The sequence below is a fragment of the Gavia stellata genome, unplaced genomic scaffold (genome assembly GCF_030936135.1).
Source record: "Gavia stellata isolate bGavSte3 unplaced genomic scaffold, bGavSte3.hap2 HAP2_SCAFFOLD_44, whole genome shotgun sequence".
NCBI lineage: Eukaryota > Metazoa > Chordata > Aves > Gaviiformes > Gaviidae > Gavia > Gavia stellata.
In genome coordinates this window covers 823,157-838,341 of record NW_026777121.1, presented here as the reverse complement: position 1 = coordinate 838,341, position 15,185 = coordinate 823,157, and the positions used below count along the sequence as shown (strand labels likewise).

Below are 15,185 nucleotides of genomic sequence, written 5' to 3'. Positions count from 1 at the left end.
GCCGCTGCCGCTGCCCACCCCGCCGGGCGGCGCAGCCGCGCTCTCTCTCGCGAGGCTGCGTCCCAGAGCGCGTGCACCGGTTTGGCCGCTGCCGACCGCCGTCGCGGCGCTGCTGCGCGCGCGCGGGGGCTTGAGGCGGGGCGCGGCGGCCGCGATGGCGGAGCCCTGCTGAGGGCGTGCGGGGCCCGGCGGGGTGAGAGCCGGGGCTCGCCGTGGAGGCCCCCTCCCACCTTCTCCCCCCTTCTCCCTCCCCCTCCTCTCCCCCCTTCTCTCTCCCCCCTTCTCTCTCCCCCCTTCTCTCTCCCCCCTTCTCTCTCCCCCCTTCTCCTCCCCCCTCTCCCCTCTCGCTCCCCCTCCCCCCTCTTCCTCCCCCTTCCCCTCCCCCCTCCACCTCGTGGTTCTCTGTCCACCAGTTCTGCTCGTTCCTGCCATGTCTTTTTGTTCTTTTTTTTCCCCAGGATTATTCTCCAAGAGGATTTAGACCTTGCTTCAAAAGGTATGACTTTTCTTTTGGCTGTATTCGTTCTTTTGGGGGCCACGGAAATAAACTAAGCTTCTTTGTTTTGCAGCTGCTCCATTATAGCAGGTATTTTTCTGGAAGAGAGAAAAAACAACAAATCAAAACTTTTTCCTTCCCTGTATTGAGTTGATAACTTTACCTGTTTGTACACACTGTTCGTGGTATAAAGTATATAATCATATTTTGATGTAAAAAATCAGAATATTTACAACAGTATAAAGTAGTGTAAGAGATGTCGCCTCCCCCTCACCCCCCCCCCCACCCCCCCCAATATTCTTTATTGCTAGACTTTCCACAGCTTTTTATTTTGGTTCATCCTTTGTGGCCTTTTTAGAGATCCTGGGATTTTTCATCTAGAAGAATGCTAAACGCTTCTATGTCTTTGTCAGATGCATCCTCTTTGTGACATCATCATATTCCTTTTTAAGTTAAATGTTATAAAAGTTATATGAAGTTTGATTTTGAAGTGTACTTTGCAAGATTGACTGAAGGACTCACACTGGGGAAAATGCACAGGTGTTTAACTTCTTATGTCCTTGAGTAATTCAGTTTGTAAAAAATACTTTGAGGTGTTGCCAGTAGCCTGAGATTTCTGTTCCTGAAATCTGGTTTTAAAGAAATTAAAGCCTTGTTTCTTTTGTTCTTCACTGCCAGTTAGGAAAGTGTTGTGTTTTCCCTGTAAACTCTGTGAAATGCCCCTGTGTGATTTCCTTAGTAAACTGTTGAGACATGTACAAAACCAAGTGTCCAATGCTAAATCAGACATTATTCTGATGAAGAACTACACACAGCACAGTGTGAGGCGTGTGATTAATGCATAGCTTTTTTTTTTACAGGCTCCTTTAGTAAATAACTTTTTTTTCCTTTCCTGAAAACTGATCTGGATCTTGAGATCTGCTGGGAGCTATAGATGCATGTATATTTACTTTCTTGTGGAAAATATAAATAGATTTTAATGATTTTCTCGTGTATTATATGAGCCAGATGATAATTAGCTATTTGATGTTAGCTAGGTGTAGTTGTTTAACACCTTGTACCTGAGGACAGGAATTTTTATTTTGCTGTCCTAATGAATGAAGTAATTCAGATGAAAGTCCTGTGGGATCAGGAATTCTAGGAATAGTTTGGTTTCTTTTCAAAAGGACTATGAAGACATTGAAATACTGTGCACCTGTTTTCAGCACACAAATAAAAGAGCCAGAACAACCTCTGAAGGAGGCGCTTGAATGCTGTGTCTTTCATTCTTCTGTGATGTGAGTGGAAGCGTATCTATCGCATAACATGAACTCATTATTCCACTGTGCTGCCTGACATGGTTAAGAATACTTGTATCTTGGATATGTCACGTCAGAGGAGCTGCAGGGTTTTTGAGTTAGAAGGTGGCAAGGTACAGATTATTAAAAAAAAAATAAACAACCCTCTCTATGGTTTGTGGCTTTCTCCCTGCCTGTGTTTGAGATCTCGGGGGAAGAGGGCCTCAGGAAATATCTCTGGATAGTTGATTGTTTTTATGTGCTCACCTTCCCTCATCTATATGATCTGTCGCAGGTATGCGTAGAAATACATCTGACTTTTCTTTATGAGAACATATGCAGTAGATACTAGGCCTTGGCTTTGTATTCAAATGCTTGCTAATATCAGTCTTCTCTAATGCTTCTTGAAGATGCCTGCTGCCTGTGAACCAGTGCTTGAAGATATTGAAGATACCGTGTCAGCAGAAGATTTGAAGCCACGTGATCGGCAGTTTGTAAGAAAGAATGTTTTTCCAAAAGTGCGAAAACGCAATTCACAAAAAAATACTCGGGCAGACGATGATCCCCCAAGTGACAGGTAAATTCTTCCATCAACCCTATCTTGTTGCTTTGCTCATATCTTGTGTGCACTGTCAGCTTCTAAAAATAAGGTGGAAGTTCTCATTATCTCATAGTGTAAAATTTGAATACAAGATAAAAATGAGTAAAATAGTGTTTATAAAATGTAGTGATAATGAACAATAAATCCTGGGCAGATTTCTTGTCCTAGACAAACTTTCTCTAGAAATCAGTTATGACTGAGATATTGATTAATGGAGTAATCAGACTGGAAAAATGGTTCCTGTTACTTCAGCTCGTATGTGTAAAACATTTCTGAAAAATTGTCTGCTTCACCTTAATTACCTAAATAGAAGCTGAGCTCTTCAAAATGCAGTCCTGGAGTAGCCTTGTGCCATCTGGAATGAGAAATAAGAATAAAATCCTGAGACTCACGAAAGGCTTGAGGCTGGAAGGGACCTCTGGAGGTCATCTTCTGCAAAGCCCCTGCTGAAGCAGGGCCACCTACAGCCAGGTGGCCAGGACCGTGCCTAGCTAGTTTTTGAATATCTCTAAAGAGGGAGATTCCACCACCTCCTTGGGCAACCTGTGCCAGCGCTCAGTCAGCCTCACAGTCAAAAAGTGTTTCGTGATGTTCAGAGGGACCCCGTGTTTCAGTTTGTGCCCGTTGCCTCCTGGCCTGTCACTGGGCACTGCTGAAAAGAGCCTGTGTCTGTCCTCTTTGGACCCTCCCTTCAGGTATTTAATATCCATTGATGAGCTTCCCCCGAGCCTTTCTCTTGCAGGCTGAACAGTGCCAGCTCTCTCAGCCTCTCCTCTTAGGAGAGATGCTCCAGTCCCTTAACCATCTTCATGGCCCTTTGTTGGACTGTCTCTCTTGTGGGTGCATCCCATCAGGGACTTAGGTATGTCCAGTTTGCTGAAGTATTCCCTGACCTGACCCTCTTCCACCAAGGGTACATCTTCCTTGCTTCAGTCTTTCCACCTGGCTTCTGGAACCTGGGATTTCCAAAGGCTGTACTTGTTGTTTGTACATCCTCCTGCAAGTGACATAGTGAGACTTCTTTTGAACTTACTGTTTTATTTCAGTGGAAATCGTATGCAGTAACTATGGAACGTATCTTTTGTGTTTTTCCTTCTTGTGATTCCCCTAAGAGCAGAATCAACTTTCTGCTGCAGTGGAATTGATCAAAGTATAAATGAACTCAGTTATTGATTCTAGTTTCTACTGCATTTCCGAGATCTGGATTTTGGTTGGTGCCACCCCCTGCTCCCCCTCCCCCCCGCCCTTAATTTTGAGCTGGTGGATGAAATTCCCCTGCATTATAAAGGTGGAAATAAAGTATGTCTGGAATGTGCAGGAAATTTGATTTTGGTTTCTCATTAGTGTTCAAAAGAAATTTTTATAAGCATAACAGTCCACCTTTATGTGAAGCCCCATTCTGCCAGGAGTGTGTGTACAGCCGAACTGGTGGCCTATAGATACTTGACACTAGCACTCCATTCTCCGAAGTATTCAGGAGAATACTGTATGTTATTTAACAGGCTGTATTTTAGTGTTTTTGACCCAAGAATGCACATTGAATGTACGTTGTTTAGACAGTAGGAACACTAAATACATTGTACATGTGCAACACGTGTTGCACATGTCTAATGATCATTAATGTGCCATCAACAATTTTTTGTTTCTAGCTAGGGGAAGTAGCTTTAAAAAAAGAAGCGTGGGGGAGGAGAAAAGAGAAAAGATGTGGGCAGGGCAAAGGATGGTGTTGCAGGATGTCTGTTGTTCTTGTACTGGCATCTTTAGCTCATTGGCACAGTTATCCCAGGAGTTTCAGTGAGAGCTTCTTGCAGAATTTTTTGTTGGTTCTTAAACCATTGTGTGTGCCAGCTCCATGGTGCACATCTGCCATGCTGCTTCTGAAGCCCAGAAAGGTTGGGATATGAGCTTTCAGATGTTAGTGTGGCTGGTGGCAGGCTTAAGTTAAGAATTTATAAAGGTGCCTTGTATGGAGGGAACTCCGGTCAATGAGTGCCATAATATCAAAAGGCTGCAGTTTAGCTCTAACTGTTTGTTTGCTGGTGGCCTCATTTCAGTGCAGTCACTTGAAGGTCCCTTGTTAAATGATCATTTTCAGAAAGTGAGTTGTTTGGTTTGTTTTTTTTAAATACAACTGCAGCGTACTGAATCTCTTCTTATCCTACAGCTCTTGTACATTCTCCATTCTAAAACTCTTTTCTTGCCACTTGTGGTGGCTTGACCCTGGCCAACAACTGAGCAGCCACCCAGCCACTTGCTCAGCCCTCCTCTCAGTAGGCTGAGGGAGCTAACTGGAAGAGCAAAAGCGAGAAAACTTGTGGGTTGGGGTAAAGACAGTTTAAGTGAAGGCAAGAGTAAGGATAAACTTCAAGGGATGCAAAAGCAATTGCTCACCACCTCCCACAAGCAGACTGATGCCCAATCAGTCTCAGAACAATGGTTAGTTTGGGAGGACCAAACCGCCAGTTTTTATTGCTGAGCATGATGTCATCTGGTATGGATTATCCTTTTGGTCAGTTTGGGTCAGCTATTCTGTCCATGTTCCCTCCCAGCCTCTTGTCCATCTCCAGCCTGCTTGAGGCGGGGTGGAGCACGGTGGGCAACAGGAGGTTTTGATGCTGTGCAAGCACTGTTCCACAATAGCTAAACCACAGGTGTGTTATCAACACTGTTTTAGTCATAAATACAAAACACAGCATCATACAGGTAGCTGTGGAGAAAGTTAACTCTATCCCAGCCAGATCTATTACCCGCTCCACTAAACTCACATAATTGTAATGTTTTTCCCTGCCTGTTTTGGAGTTGTTACTGTTTGTGTTGCTTATTTTATAGTTGAAGAATTACAATTAATTGAGTCTGTTCAGTGGGCTTGAAGGGGAAGCGTGTTCCTCTTTTAACTTCTTCGTTAATTTTTACTTATCAGCGTTATTCCTGGTGCTCAGGAAATCTGGATTCGTACATGGGGATGTTCTCACAATAATTCAGATGGTGCATATATGGCTGGACAGCTGGCTGCATATGGATACGAAATGACAGGGAACAATATGGGACAAGTCGCATAATTCAGTTTTTTGGAGTGAACGTTCAGAGCTGTCAAGCTGTTGTTGAATGTTTTTAGTCTTAATTACACTTTTTTAAAATGCCCCTTTGATCTCTTTCTGATTTGAAGGTGAGGAGGTAAAGTGTTTTCCTGGCATTAAGGAGAATGATTACAAGATGAGTGCTTTCAGAATGGTTAGGTTTTCCTGACAGGGCAGCCATCTGATAGATGTCATGCAGTGCCTTTTGTGGGCATTTTGCTTGCTAAACTGAATTGAAAAGTTTTCGTAGGAGTGGAAGGGAAAGATATTACTTCTTGGGCAGAATCTAGCTGGTTGTCTGATTGTAGCTGGTGGAACCCAAGTGTGAGAGAGAGAGAGAGAGGAAGGAGAAGTGTTGTCACTTAGTGATGAGTGTGTTTGCTGCTGGAGCAGAGGTGAACTACTCCATGTGAATGATCCTTTGTTTTGGGAGGGATGATCAGTATGATGGAGGCGGGATGATCTAGGATTGTATCTTGTACATTTGAAAGGGCTGAAGGTGCTATTTTTCGTTTCCTTCCAAATACTTTAAAACACTCCCTGTCGTCTTGTTCCACCTCCCCAACCCTAAAAAAACCCCAAACTTGTGGTTGTGCTGGCCACGTTTCATCTCCTTAATGAAAAATGTGTTGAAAGAAAAGCTTGTAGAAAGCTGAAAACACAGATTGATGTTGTTTCAGTGGAGAATTATTGACTGAATGCTTTTGTGTAACTTAGGATTAGTCAAAATAAAAATTTAAATTTTATTAATTAATTCAAGTTTTAGTGTGTCTCCCATTTAAACTTGCATCCTGCTTGCACTGAAAGACTGCAAAGTTGTCTTTCCTGACACTTTACTAGAAGTATTTTCTTCCTGATTTCACAAAATGCTTGTTTCTCTTCTTGAATGTCTCATGATATCATGAAACAGTTACATCTCATTTTCCTGTTTCGCAGTTGATCTTTCTGTATTTGTCTAAGTAGAAACTAGATACTGAATTATTCAAGTGCTGAACTATTGGAGGGAACCCAGGTTATTCTTTAAGGAGTAGCGCAACTCTGGAGTGGGTATGCTCTTTTCACAGACAAGTGGAGTGCTGGTCCAAAAAGCCTTCTTTGTGGCAGCTGTTTTTGTAAGACTACAAATGAGTTCTCTGTTTTGCCTTGTTACGGCTTTCTTAAATTTAACTTCTTTTTATCTTAATCTCTCTAATGCATAGTGTTGCAGAAGCTACTTTGGGCTTGTCAAGATTTGGACAGCTGTCGTGTGCTTTTGGAATTTTATTGGGAGACATGGAGGAAAGATGGAGTGCAGCGAAGGAAGGAACTACCTAAAATTTTTGATACCTTCTCTTTTTAGAAAATGAAGTGTTCATAACTTGAGAGTAGAAATCAGTCTACATCTAGAATCTGAAACTGAGAACTAAAAACTGACTAAAAATTGCCATAGCTGGGACAGGAATTACCTACAGAGGAATTTTGGGAACTGTATATGAAATTGCCTGCTAGTTTCTGGTCATTATTAAATCGATGTCTTGATTTAGTTTGTGTGTGTGTATATGCCTATATTAAATCAAACAAACCAAAAAACCCCAATGCTGGGGTGGTAGGCAGAAATTATCCAGTGTGGTTTCTTTTTTGTGAAATTAGGTAACTTCTTTTTAAGCTGATACATTTAAGGACCTCTGGAAATGTCATTTTTGTTCAACAGAACAAAAATACTGGCTACAAATTCTGGCTCAAGTAACTTTTTACAAATCCATCTCTTGAATGTTCTCCTTTATAGGCTGATAATGAAGCTGGAGCTGAGTGCAAGTATTGCAAGTATGATAGCTGTATGTGAGACTAGGAGGTGGTGAAGAGGGCAACCGCCTTTCTGCTCAATATAGTGATGCTTCTTGCCACAAGTGCGTATGAAAGTGCTCTATTCCTGCTTGGATTGCTGATAATGTCTCTCAGGGTTTCACACGGGGACTGATCTATGTAATGGACTTGGAAGACAGGATGTCTTCCAGCCTTCAGCAAGTTTGTGGACTATGCCGACCTGGGGGAAGTGGTTGATAGTCTAGAAACCAGTGCTGTGGTTCAGAGGGACCTTAAAAGACTAGCGGAAACCATATGATACTTAGCAAAGGCAAATGCAAAATCCTAGGGTTGGCATAACCCCAGCTAGTGGTAAAGGTGGGGGTGGGCAGCCTGACTAGAGAGCAGCTTTGCAGAAAAAGATTTTGGGATTCAGGTGGACAAGAATTGAACATGAGTCAGCAATGTATTCTTGTAGCAAAAAAAGGCAAACTGCATCCTGGGCTGTGCTAGCAAGAGTGTAGCCAGCAGGTCTGGGAGAGTGATCCTTCAGGTCTAGTGGTACCTGTGAGACAGCGTTTGGAGTGCTGTGTCCAGTGAGCCAGCTTGCGCCGGGTTTTGGGCTCCCCAAAACGAGAGAGGTTGATGTAGTGGAGCGAGTCCAACGGAGGGCCACCAAGATGGTTTGGGAGCACACGATGTATGAGGAGAGACTGGGAAGACTGGGTTTCTTCAGCCTTAAGAAGAGAAAGCTCATGGAAGATCCTAGTTGCAGATAGGAATAGCCAGTAGGAAGGTACAGAGAAAATGGAGTCAATCGCCTGTCAAAGGTGTGCAGTGAAACAAAAGACAGCAGAGTCTTGCTCTTGACAAAGTGGCAGTTAAGATTTTTAGCATCCAGTGCGTAACTTATTGCTCATGCTGTCCACCTTTCTATAGAGGAGATGCCAATATAGAAAGTTTTCCAACATTTCTCGAGTATCTCTCGTCAGTCCCTTTTTAAGAAAGCTTGTTATTTTTTTTACAGTGAGTCATCTGGGAAGTTCAGCTAGAATGTCAAGAAGGGATTTAATCTTTTTTGTACTCTACAGTGAAGTAGTTACTCAGTAATAGGAAGTATTGCTTACATAATCCAAATTTCAAACATGTCTTGAAATTAACATTGTTTGCAATATGCAAAAAATAACAAAAAAAGTTTTGCAAGAGCTGTTTTCTAAATCAATGCCTCTCTCTGTTGCTAGAATTTGTTAGTTTAATGTCAAACTGTTCTAAACTTGAGGAAAAGATAGAAATATTCACTAAGGTGAAAGATTGTCTGTTGTCACAGCATCTTGGACAGCTATTACCTAAATAAGTGTTTTGATTAGCCTGTTTCCTGTACGTTCCTAAGCTTTAGAGTCAACGACACTTATTGAAGAGATGCTGGAATGAAGTTCTGGGTCTAGTAAATTAAATGTGACCTTTACTTGCAGTTACTGCTTCATTATAAGGGAAATGGTCAAGCACTGTTTCTAGTGTCTTCTATCTAATTGCAAGATTGAAGAAAAAAAGAGGGTAGAAAAGACGCATCGGATAGACTTTTATTGCTAACTAGGAGTTGTAACAATGCAACCTGCCTTGTAAGTTGGCTTAGCTGAAACTGGGCATAGGTATAATGATGTGTTCTAATGATAGAAGTAAGTTTTTATGACTTGTTGCAAAAATCTTATTCTAATATTATTCCTTATCCCTGTTTATTGGGCGGATTTTCTACCCTGTTCTTGATTTGAACTCTGTTCAAGAGATGCGGAAGTCTTTTTTCTTTTCTTTTTTTCCTTGCCTTTCTTTCACCTGTTTCAAAAATGTTCTTTCTGTACAAGAACCCTTTGTTGCTTTCAAGAGTGGCTCTATCCAAAGGTGAAAACTGAGGGCTGTGCTACAGTTTTTCACAGCAAAGCCTACCTCTGTCTGGGGGGAGAGCGCAGCGTGAATCTGCAATATACAGATGTTTGTTTGGGAAGGGAATTCAGTATGTGTGCCACTTAACAGTGCTTTCTCTCCAAAAAATGGAACCGAACGCGTATAGTCAGACATAGAAGGAATTGACTTGTGAAGCGGGTAGTCATATCAGCATTTGTTGGCATCTATAGGTTTCTGGTTCTGTGGAGTGGATGGGTTTTGGCCCAAGCTTCTTGAATGTATTTTGATGGATGAAGCAGTTAAATATGCTTGGTTTTTTGTGATAACTGTTACAAATCTGTAATATAAAAACTCATCTACACAGTGTATGTAGGTGAGCAGGCACTTCTTTATTGCAGCACTGGACGCACAGGGGATCACTCCACCTAGTGTGCGTATTTAGTTTCTCTGCTACAGAAGTTGTATACAATCAAAGTATACATAGTCATCATATTTCCAAGAAACAGTTAACATATTCATACAATTTCCGAGAACTCATTAGTATGTGTAAATGCTCGTGACGCATGCGCCTTCAGGTACACAGGTGGTTGTCTAAGGTGCTCTGGTGGTCGTCCATAGTCTTCCTCACTGCTTCAGTGAATGTCCATGAAGGAAGTAGCAGTACAAGGGGAAGGAAGGCTTTTTAAAAACCACGTACTGTAGTGTGCTATTGAGAGGCATAAAAGAGCGGGAAGTTCCCAATATCCGCTGATCCTACTTTCTAGAGCACTAATCAAACATTTTCTGTGTATGTGGTTGAGATGTTTATCAACCTTCCTGGCATATTGTAAGAATTAACTGAATAACTTTTTTTTTAATTATTTTTCTGCTAACATTATGCTCAGTGGTAGCTGAGACATGCATGTAAGAATAATTAAGTAACTCTTCTTGACATGAATGTGGTTTTCCTCTTCATTCTCTTTTTATTTTCAGTGGAATCTGGCTGAAAATCTATTCCGGTTGTTTTCAGCCAAAAAGGACAATTTGGAAAATGAAGTCTGAACCACCAGAAACTGTTTCCTTGGGCTGTGCTGCTCTGCGTGATAGAAAGCCTGGGTACTGGAAGAAAGAATACCTCTTCAAACAAATAGCTGCTGTCAAAATGAGAGTAAGGCGACTTGTTAAACCTGTAGATCCTTCTACAGGTCTTCCATGTAAAAACAAAGAAGCTATGAAGTAAGCAATGCCTTGTCACAGAAGATGTTGACTTGAGAACAATGTACAGACTATTAATGACTTGGAAAATGCTGGGGGGATAGGGAAGTAGAGCTATAAACTATGTATCATAATGGGAAGATACGATGATAGCCTATAAATGACCTAGCCTGAGAAACACAAGTAGCAGTTAGTAGAAATTTTAAATTTCTGTTGGAAGCATAGTTTAAGTTTTGTCACTTTGAGAATCTTTTTTTTTAAACACCCCTCTCCCTTCTCGATTCCTAAATAACAGAGCCTCTGGCTTGAGGTGGAGAATTGTTCTAAAGGACAAAAATGGAAAGGAACACGTAATGGAGAAGGCAAACCTGTCGATTAAGGACACATCTGTTACTATACTTTGGTATAGTACAAATTGGCCATGCTTAGACATCCTGTCAAGCCTGAGACTGTTTGGAGTTATGCCATTGCTTCCTGACCAAAGCAGAGCTCCCAGCAAGAATGGGTGAGTGTTAATAGAGGATTTTTGAGGGGGTTTTGGTGTAACTGGGTGATAATGTGTCTGTAGGAGCTATCTGGCCTTGGTTTGACTTAACAAGTTAACTCTTTCTTAGAAAGCCTCTCTGTAATATTTCTTCCAAAGCGTGTGTCCTTTTCTTCATTGCTCGGGCTTTTTAGCAAGAGATAGGTATAATCCAGCAAGCTCTGACATGAATTCATAGGTTAATGTAGCTACTGACATGCAAGATACAGACTGATAGGTCCTGCCTTGGCAAGCTGAATCTAAGGCATAGCTCGAAATGAGCGTGAAACAAACATGTAAATCTAGGAGAATTTAATGTGAGACATTGAGAGTGGAACTGTTGATGGCTACAATGGGGTGATCTCTGTTACTAAGGTTTATTTTTTTCTGTTGGGTAGGTGTGTATGTGAATGGAGGGAACTTGGTGTTTGGCTGCGAGTACAATATAAGTATATGCATATAAAAACAATAGCCCACAGCACAATGTGGGATAGCTGTTGTTTTGTAACTTAAGTGTGTACTATATTCTTCTGGCATTATATTCTGAGCAAAGATGTTTAAATTAAAAGTGTGTATTTGAGGTATGTACGTATTTGGTTGCTGTCAAGGACTTTTCCACATGTCTCTGTCTTACGTGTCATTTTAATACATACAGTATCGGCTACATGCTGCTTACACAAACCCCCTAGCAGTAGAGCTCTGAAAAGAGAGACTTGTTGTTCACCTTTGTGAAATGTTGTTCACCTTTGTGAATTTCAGTTGTTAGGTGTTGAGATCCTGCTCGTATGCTGTAGTTGTTTAAAAGTGATTTTATGGCTGTGCATGCTGAATGCTTTCCAAACTGTTTCCATCATGTGCTGTTGGTCAGACTTCAGAGTGAAAAATGAAATTGGGCTGAACTTTTACATAAATAAGGAGACATAGTCTTGTTGCTACATTCTGTCTCTTCTTTTCGAAGAACAGTGAACATCAGCCCCGGGACCAAGGGCACCGCGGGCAACGCGAGTACTGCGGGCACTACGTCGTTTGCCGCGCTGGTGGCGACGAGCTCTCCGTGCTTGCAGCTGCCACGTGTTGCTGGCAGCAATGAATTTGCTCCGCCTCCTCGTCCTGCTGGCCCTGTGCGGGCCTGCGCACGGCACGTGGGACACCTGTGGGTAAGTAAGTGGCCCAAGGCTCCGGCAGGGAGCTTGGGCAACCCTTATGGGCTTCACTGGAGGGTGCCCGCTTGTCCCCTGTGGCCACGCCACAGCTTCCTGAACCCCACCTGGGAACTTCAGTTCCTTGCCAGCACCCACGCTGCTGGCACAACTGGCCTGCGGGGATAAAACAGAAACGGGGGCGGATGCACGCACGCCCCACGGGGTTCCCTGGCCTTGCTGTCCACGCAACGCCTTGTGGAGAGGGAAGACAGCTGACTCGTAGCCTGAAGAGCAGCAAGCCCTCGAGCAGGACAGTAATGAGGAGTTTCTGTTTCCAGAGGGACCTGTGTGCTCCGGCCCATGGCTTCTCAGCACGGCGTGTCGCGCGTCGTGGGTGGCACAGATGCCCAGCCAGGGGCCTGGCCCTGGATCGTCAGCATCCAGGATCCCTGGAAAACAGGCACGGGGCATACATGCGGAGGGTCCCTCATCAGCCCACAGTGGGTCCTCACAGCAGCCCACTGCTTCATTGAGGCCAGGTAAGGGGAGGACCAGGGAACGCGGATATCCCCACAACACTAGCAGGTGCCCTGTCCGCAGCACCGTGTGCTACTGCCATCCCGTCTCCTTGCAGTCCGCCCAGTGCCTGGGTACTGCAGAGCCCAGCTGAGAGACTGCTCAGGAGAAGGCTGGGCTTGTGCCACTGCTTCCTAGCAGCCTCCAGCTCAACATTCCTTGTGCCTAAGGCGTGCCAGGGCACTCGCCCCCTCCCTAGCGCTGCTTGCCTCTCTCCCTTGCGGAGCAGAAGGCAGGGAACTGCAGGGCTGCTGCAGCACATGGCTCTGCTCCCTCTGACCCCTCTCTCCCTCTGCCTTCCAGGCACATCACCATGTGGCGCGTGGTGGTCGGGGCCACCCGGTTGACTCAGCTGGGCCCTGAGGCCCAAGTGCGCCATATCAAGCGGCTACTGGTTCACGAGCACTACAGTAACATCACGCAGAGGAACGACATCGCCCTGCTGGAACTGGACCAGCCTGTGCAGTGCAGCTACTCCATCCAGCTTGCCTGTGTGCCCGACGCCTCGCTGAGAGTGTCAGAGCTGACAACCTGCTACGCCAGCGGCTGGGGTTCCACGACTGCAAGATGTGAGTTCCCAAAAAGTACTCGTGTCCTGAGCGCAAGCTTGGCACGCAGGGGAGACGGGTTGGGCTTCCTGAGAGCAGAGGCGAAAGCCAGAGTCAGGCTGCGGGGACGCATGCCTCTAGAGAGATGGGCCTGAGCCATTCCCCAAAGGGAGGCACACGGGGACCACCGGTACAGTGCCTTCAAGGTGCAAAGCCAAGCCCTAGGGAAGGGCTTCACCCACACAGGGGAGGAGAAATGGCAACGAGCTGCCTGGTGTTAATTCCTCTCTGTGCTCGCAGCTGGAGGATCAACTGATGTCCTGCAGGAGGCCAAGGTCCGCCTCATTGATGTCAACCTCTGTAACAGCAGCGGGTGGTACAGAGGGGCCATCCACACCCACAACCTGTGTGCTGGCTACGCGCAGGGTGGCATCGACACCTGCCAGGTAGGAGCGTGCTACGAGTCAAGCCCCAGCAGCACAGGCAGCCCTCTCACAACCGTCCCACGCAGACCCCAGCGCGTGCTTTGCCTGGCAAGTCACCCTCCCACCGCTGGGTCCCCACCGCTGCTGGGGCTCACCTCCCCTTCCCCACCTGCAGCTCCTTGCCCAGTGCCCCCCTTGCCCCAGAGGCCTGCGACTCTGCCCACAAAGCCCATCCAGTGCTCTTGGCAGCACGCAGCTCCACATCCCAAGCCTGGAGCATGTGCGTTCCACACATGAAGGATCGCTGTGCAGAGAGGAGAGCGAGCCCTACCTTACAGGCCCACCACCCCCTCCCACACAAGCTCCTGTAGGCCCCGGCACCTGAGCGGGGCCTTTCTGTGCCGCAGAGCACAGCTCTGGCAGGTGCTGTGAGAGAGAAGGAGCCAGCCGTAGTGCTGACGGAGGCCACCCAACAACACCTTTGTCCTCTCTCCTCCGCTGCAGGGCGACAGCGGTGGTCCTCTCGTCTGCAAAGATAACAATGCAGACTACTTCTGGCTCGTTGGAGTCACCAGCTGGGGGAAAGGCTGCGCGAGAGCAAGACGGCCCGGAGTCTACACCTCCACGCAGCACTTTTACGACTGGATCCTGGCACAGATGGGACTGCGCCCAGCAGTATCGGCTACTCCAACGCCACAGCCAGGCTTCACCTCAAGCCCCTTTCAGAGGCCGAGACCCATACCAACTCAGTTGGGCACGTTTACACCCTGCCCATTTCCAGTCCAGAGGCTGGTGCAATTCTTTACTCGGGTGCAGGAGCTCCTGCAGTTCCTAAGGGGGACAAAGGCCTGAGCAGCAGGATGGACAGGATCCAGTGCAGCCGGCAGCGTACCACCGCCATTTCCTTGGCAGTGCTGAAGGGCTGAAGCTGACTCAGTTCTTCCAATAAAATTGCCAATTTTCACAGCTAACCGTGCTTCAGTCCGATTCAGTCTCCTGGGCAAGGCAAGGACTTCCACGCCCGGCGCCTGCAAAACGAGGCCGCAGGCAGTCAAGTAGGGCACAAAGGGAAAGAGCCACTCAAAAGGGCTGAAACCGGGCCTGGTCAGAGAGGAGGGTGCTCAGAGCCAGCGTGAGATGGAGAAGACTGGCACACTGTGGCTAGAACGAGGATAGGGAAAAAATGATGGGACATGCAGACAACTTTGGGGGTGTGCATTAAGGCACACAAGCTGCCGACTAGGGCCTGGCGTAAGCCTTAGCTCACTGAACGGCCTGTGCGAAACTCCTGAGCATGACAAGAGAAATTGCTGACCGTAGCGAACAGACTGAGCAGCTGACAGGAGTTACAGTGCCATGAGGAAGAGCCAGATTTCACGGGTAGTTGAGGGGGATTGATGGGAGAGGTGGCCCCACTTCACAGATAATTGAAGGGAGAGTTGGGCTCATTTTGGGGAGAGGAATCTGGCAGGGCCAGCAGTACCCAGGAAACCCCATCAGTAATGCCGTGGAAGTCCAAGGTGACCTAGCTAAGAGCACCTGCAACACCAAATCCGTTCACAGATGTAGCAAACCTGGGAGCAAGGGGGGAAAAAGAAGCAAGGGGCTAGGTCCCTTGTTTGGGAGGAGACAAGGGCAGAGAAAG

At 45.8% G+C, this 15,185-nt stretch overlaps 2 protein-coding genes across 3 annotated transcripts; both read left to right on the top strand.

Moving 5' to 3' along the window:
* The first annotated feature begins 155 nt into the window (after positions 1 to 155).
* On the top strand, positions 156 to 12,000 carry LOC132321732 (F-box only protein 15-like). 2 transcript variants are annotated; one of them, XM_059835177.1, is made up of 6 exons: positions 156 to 193; positions 459 to 496; positions 2,184 to 2,350; positions 10,105 to 10,347; positions 10,622 to 10,831; positions 11,813 to 12,000. In XM_059835177.1, exons 3-6 carry the CDS (start codon positions 2,184 to 2,186, stop codon positions 11,937 to 11,939), a joined length of 747 nt encoding a protein of 248 aa, XP_059691160.1. In that variant the 5' UTR covers positions 156 to 193; positions 459 to 496; the 3' UTR covers positions 11,940 to 12,000. The 2 variants fall into 2 exon arrangements, 1 of the variants encoding a protein (XP_059691160.1); XR_009484859.1 differs by lacking the exons at positions 156 to 193; positions 459 to 496; positions 2,184 to 2,350 and having other exon boundaries at positions 9,584 to 10,279; positions 11,808 to 12,000.
* A 281-nt stretch (positions 12,001 to 12,281) lies between these two features.
* LOC132321759 (acrosin-like) lies at positions 12,282 to 14,403 on the top strand. The gene is made up of 4 exons (XM_059835196.1): positions 12,282 to 12,530; positions 12,871 to 13,168; positions 13,442 to 13,561; positions 14,045 to 14,403. The coding sequence occupies exons 1-4, from the start codon at positions 12,352 to 12,354 to the stop codon at positions 14,390 to 14,392; spliced, it is 945 nt and encodes a 314-aa protein (XP_059691179.1). The 5' UTR covers positions 12,282 to 12,351; the 3' UTR covers positions 14,393 to 14,403.
* Positions 14,404 to 15,185: the final 782 nt, after the last annotated feature.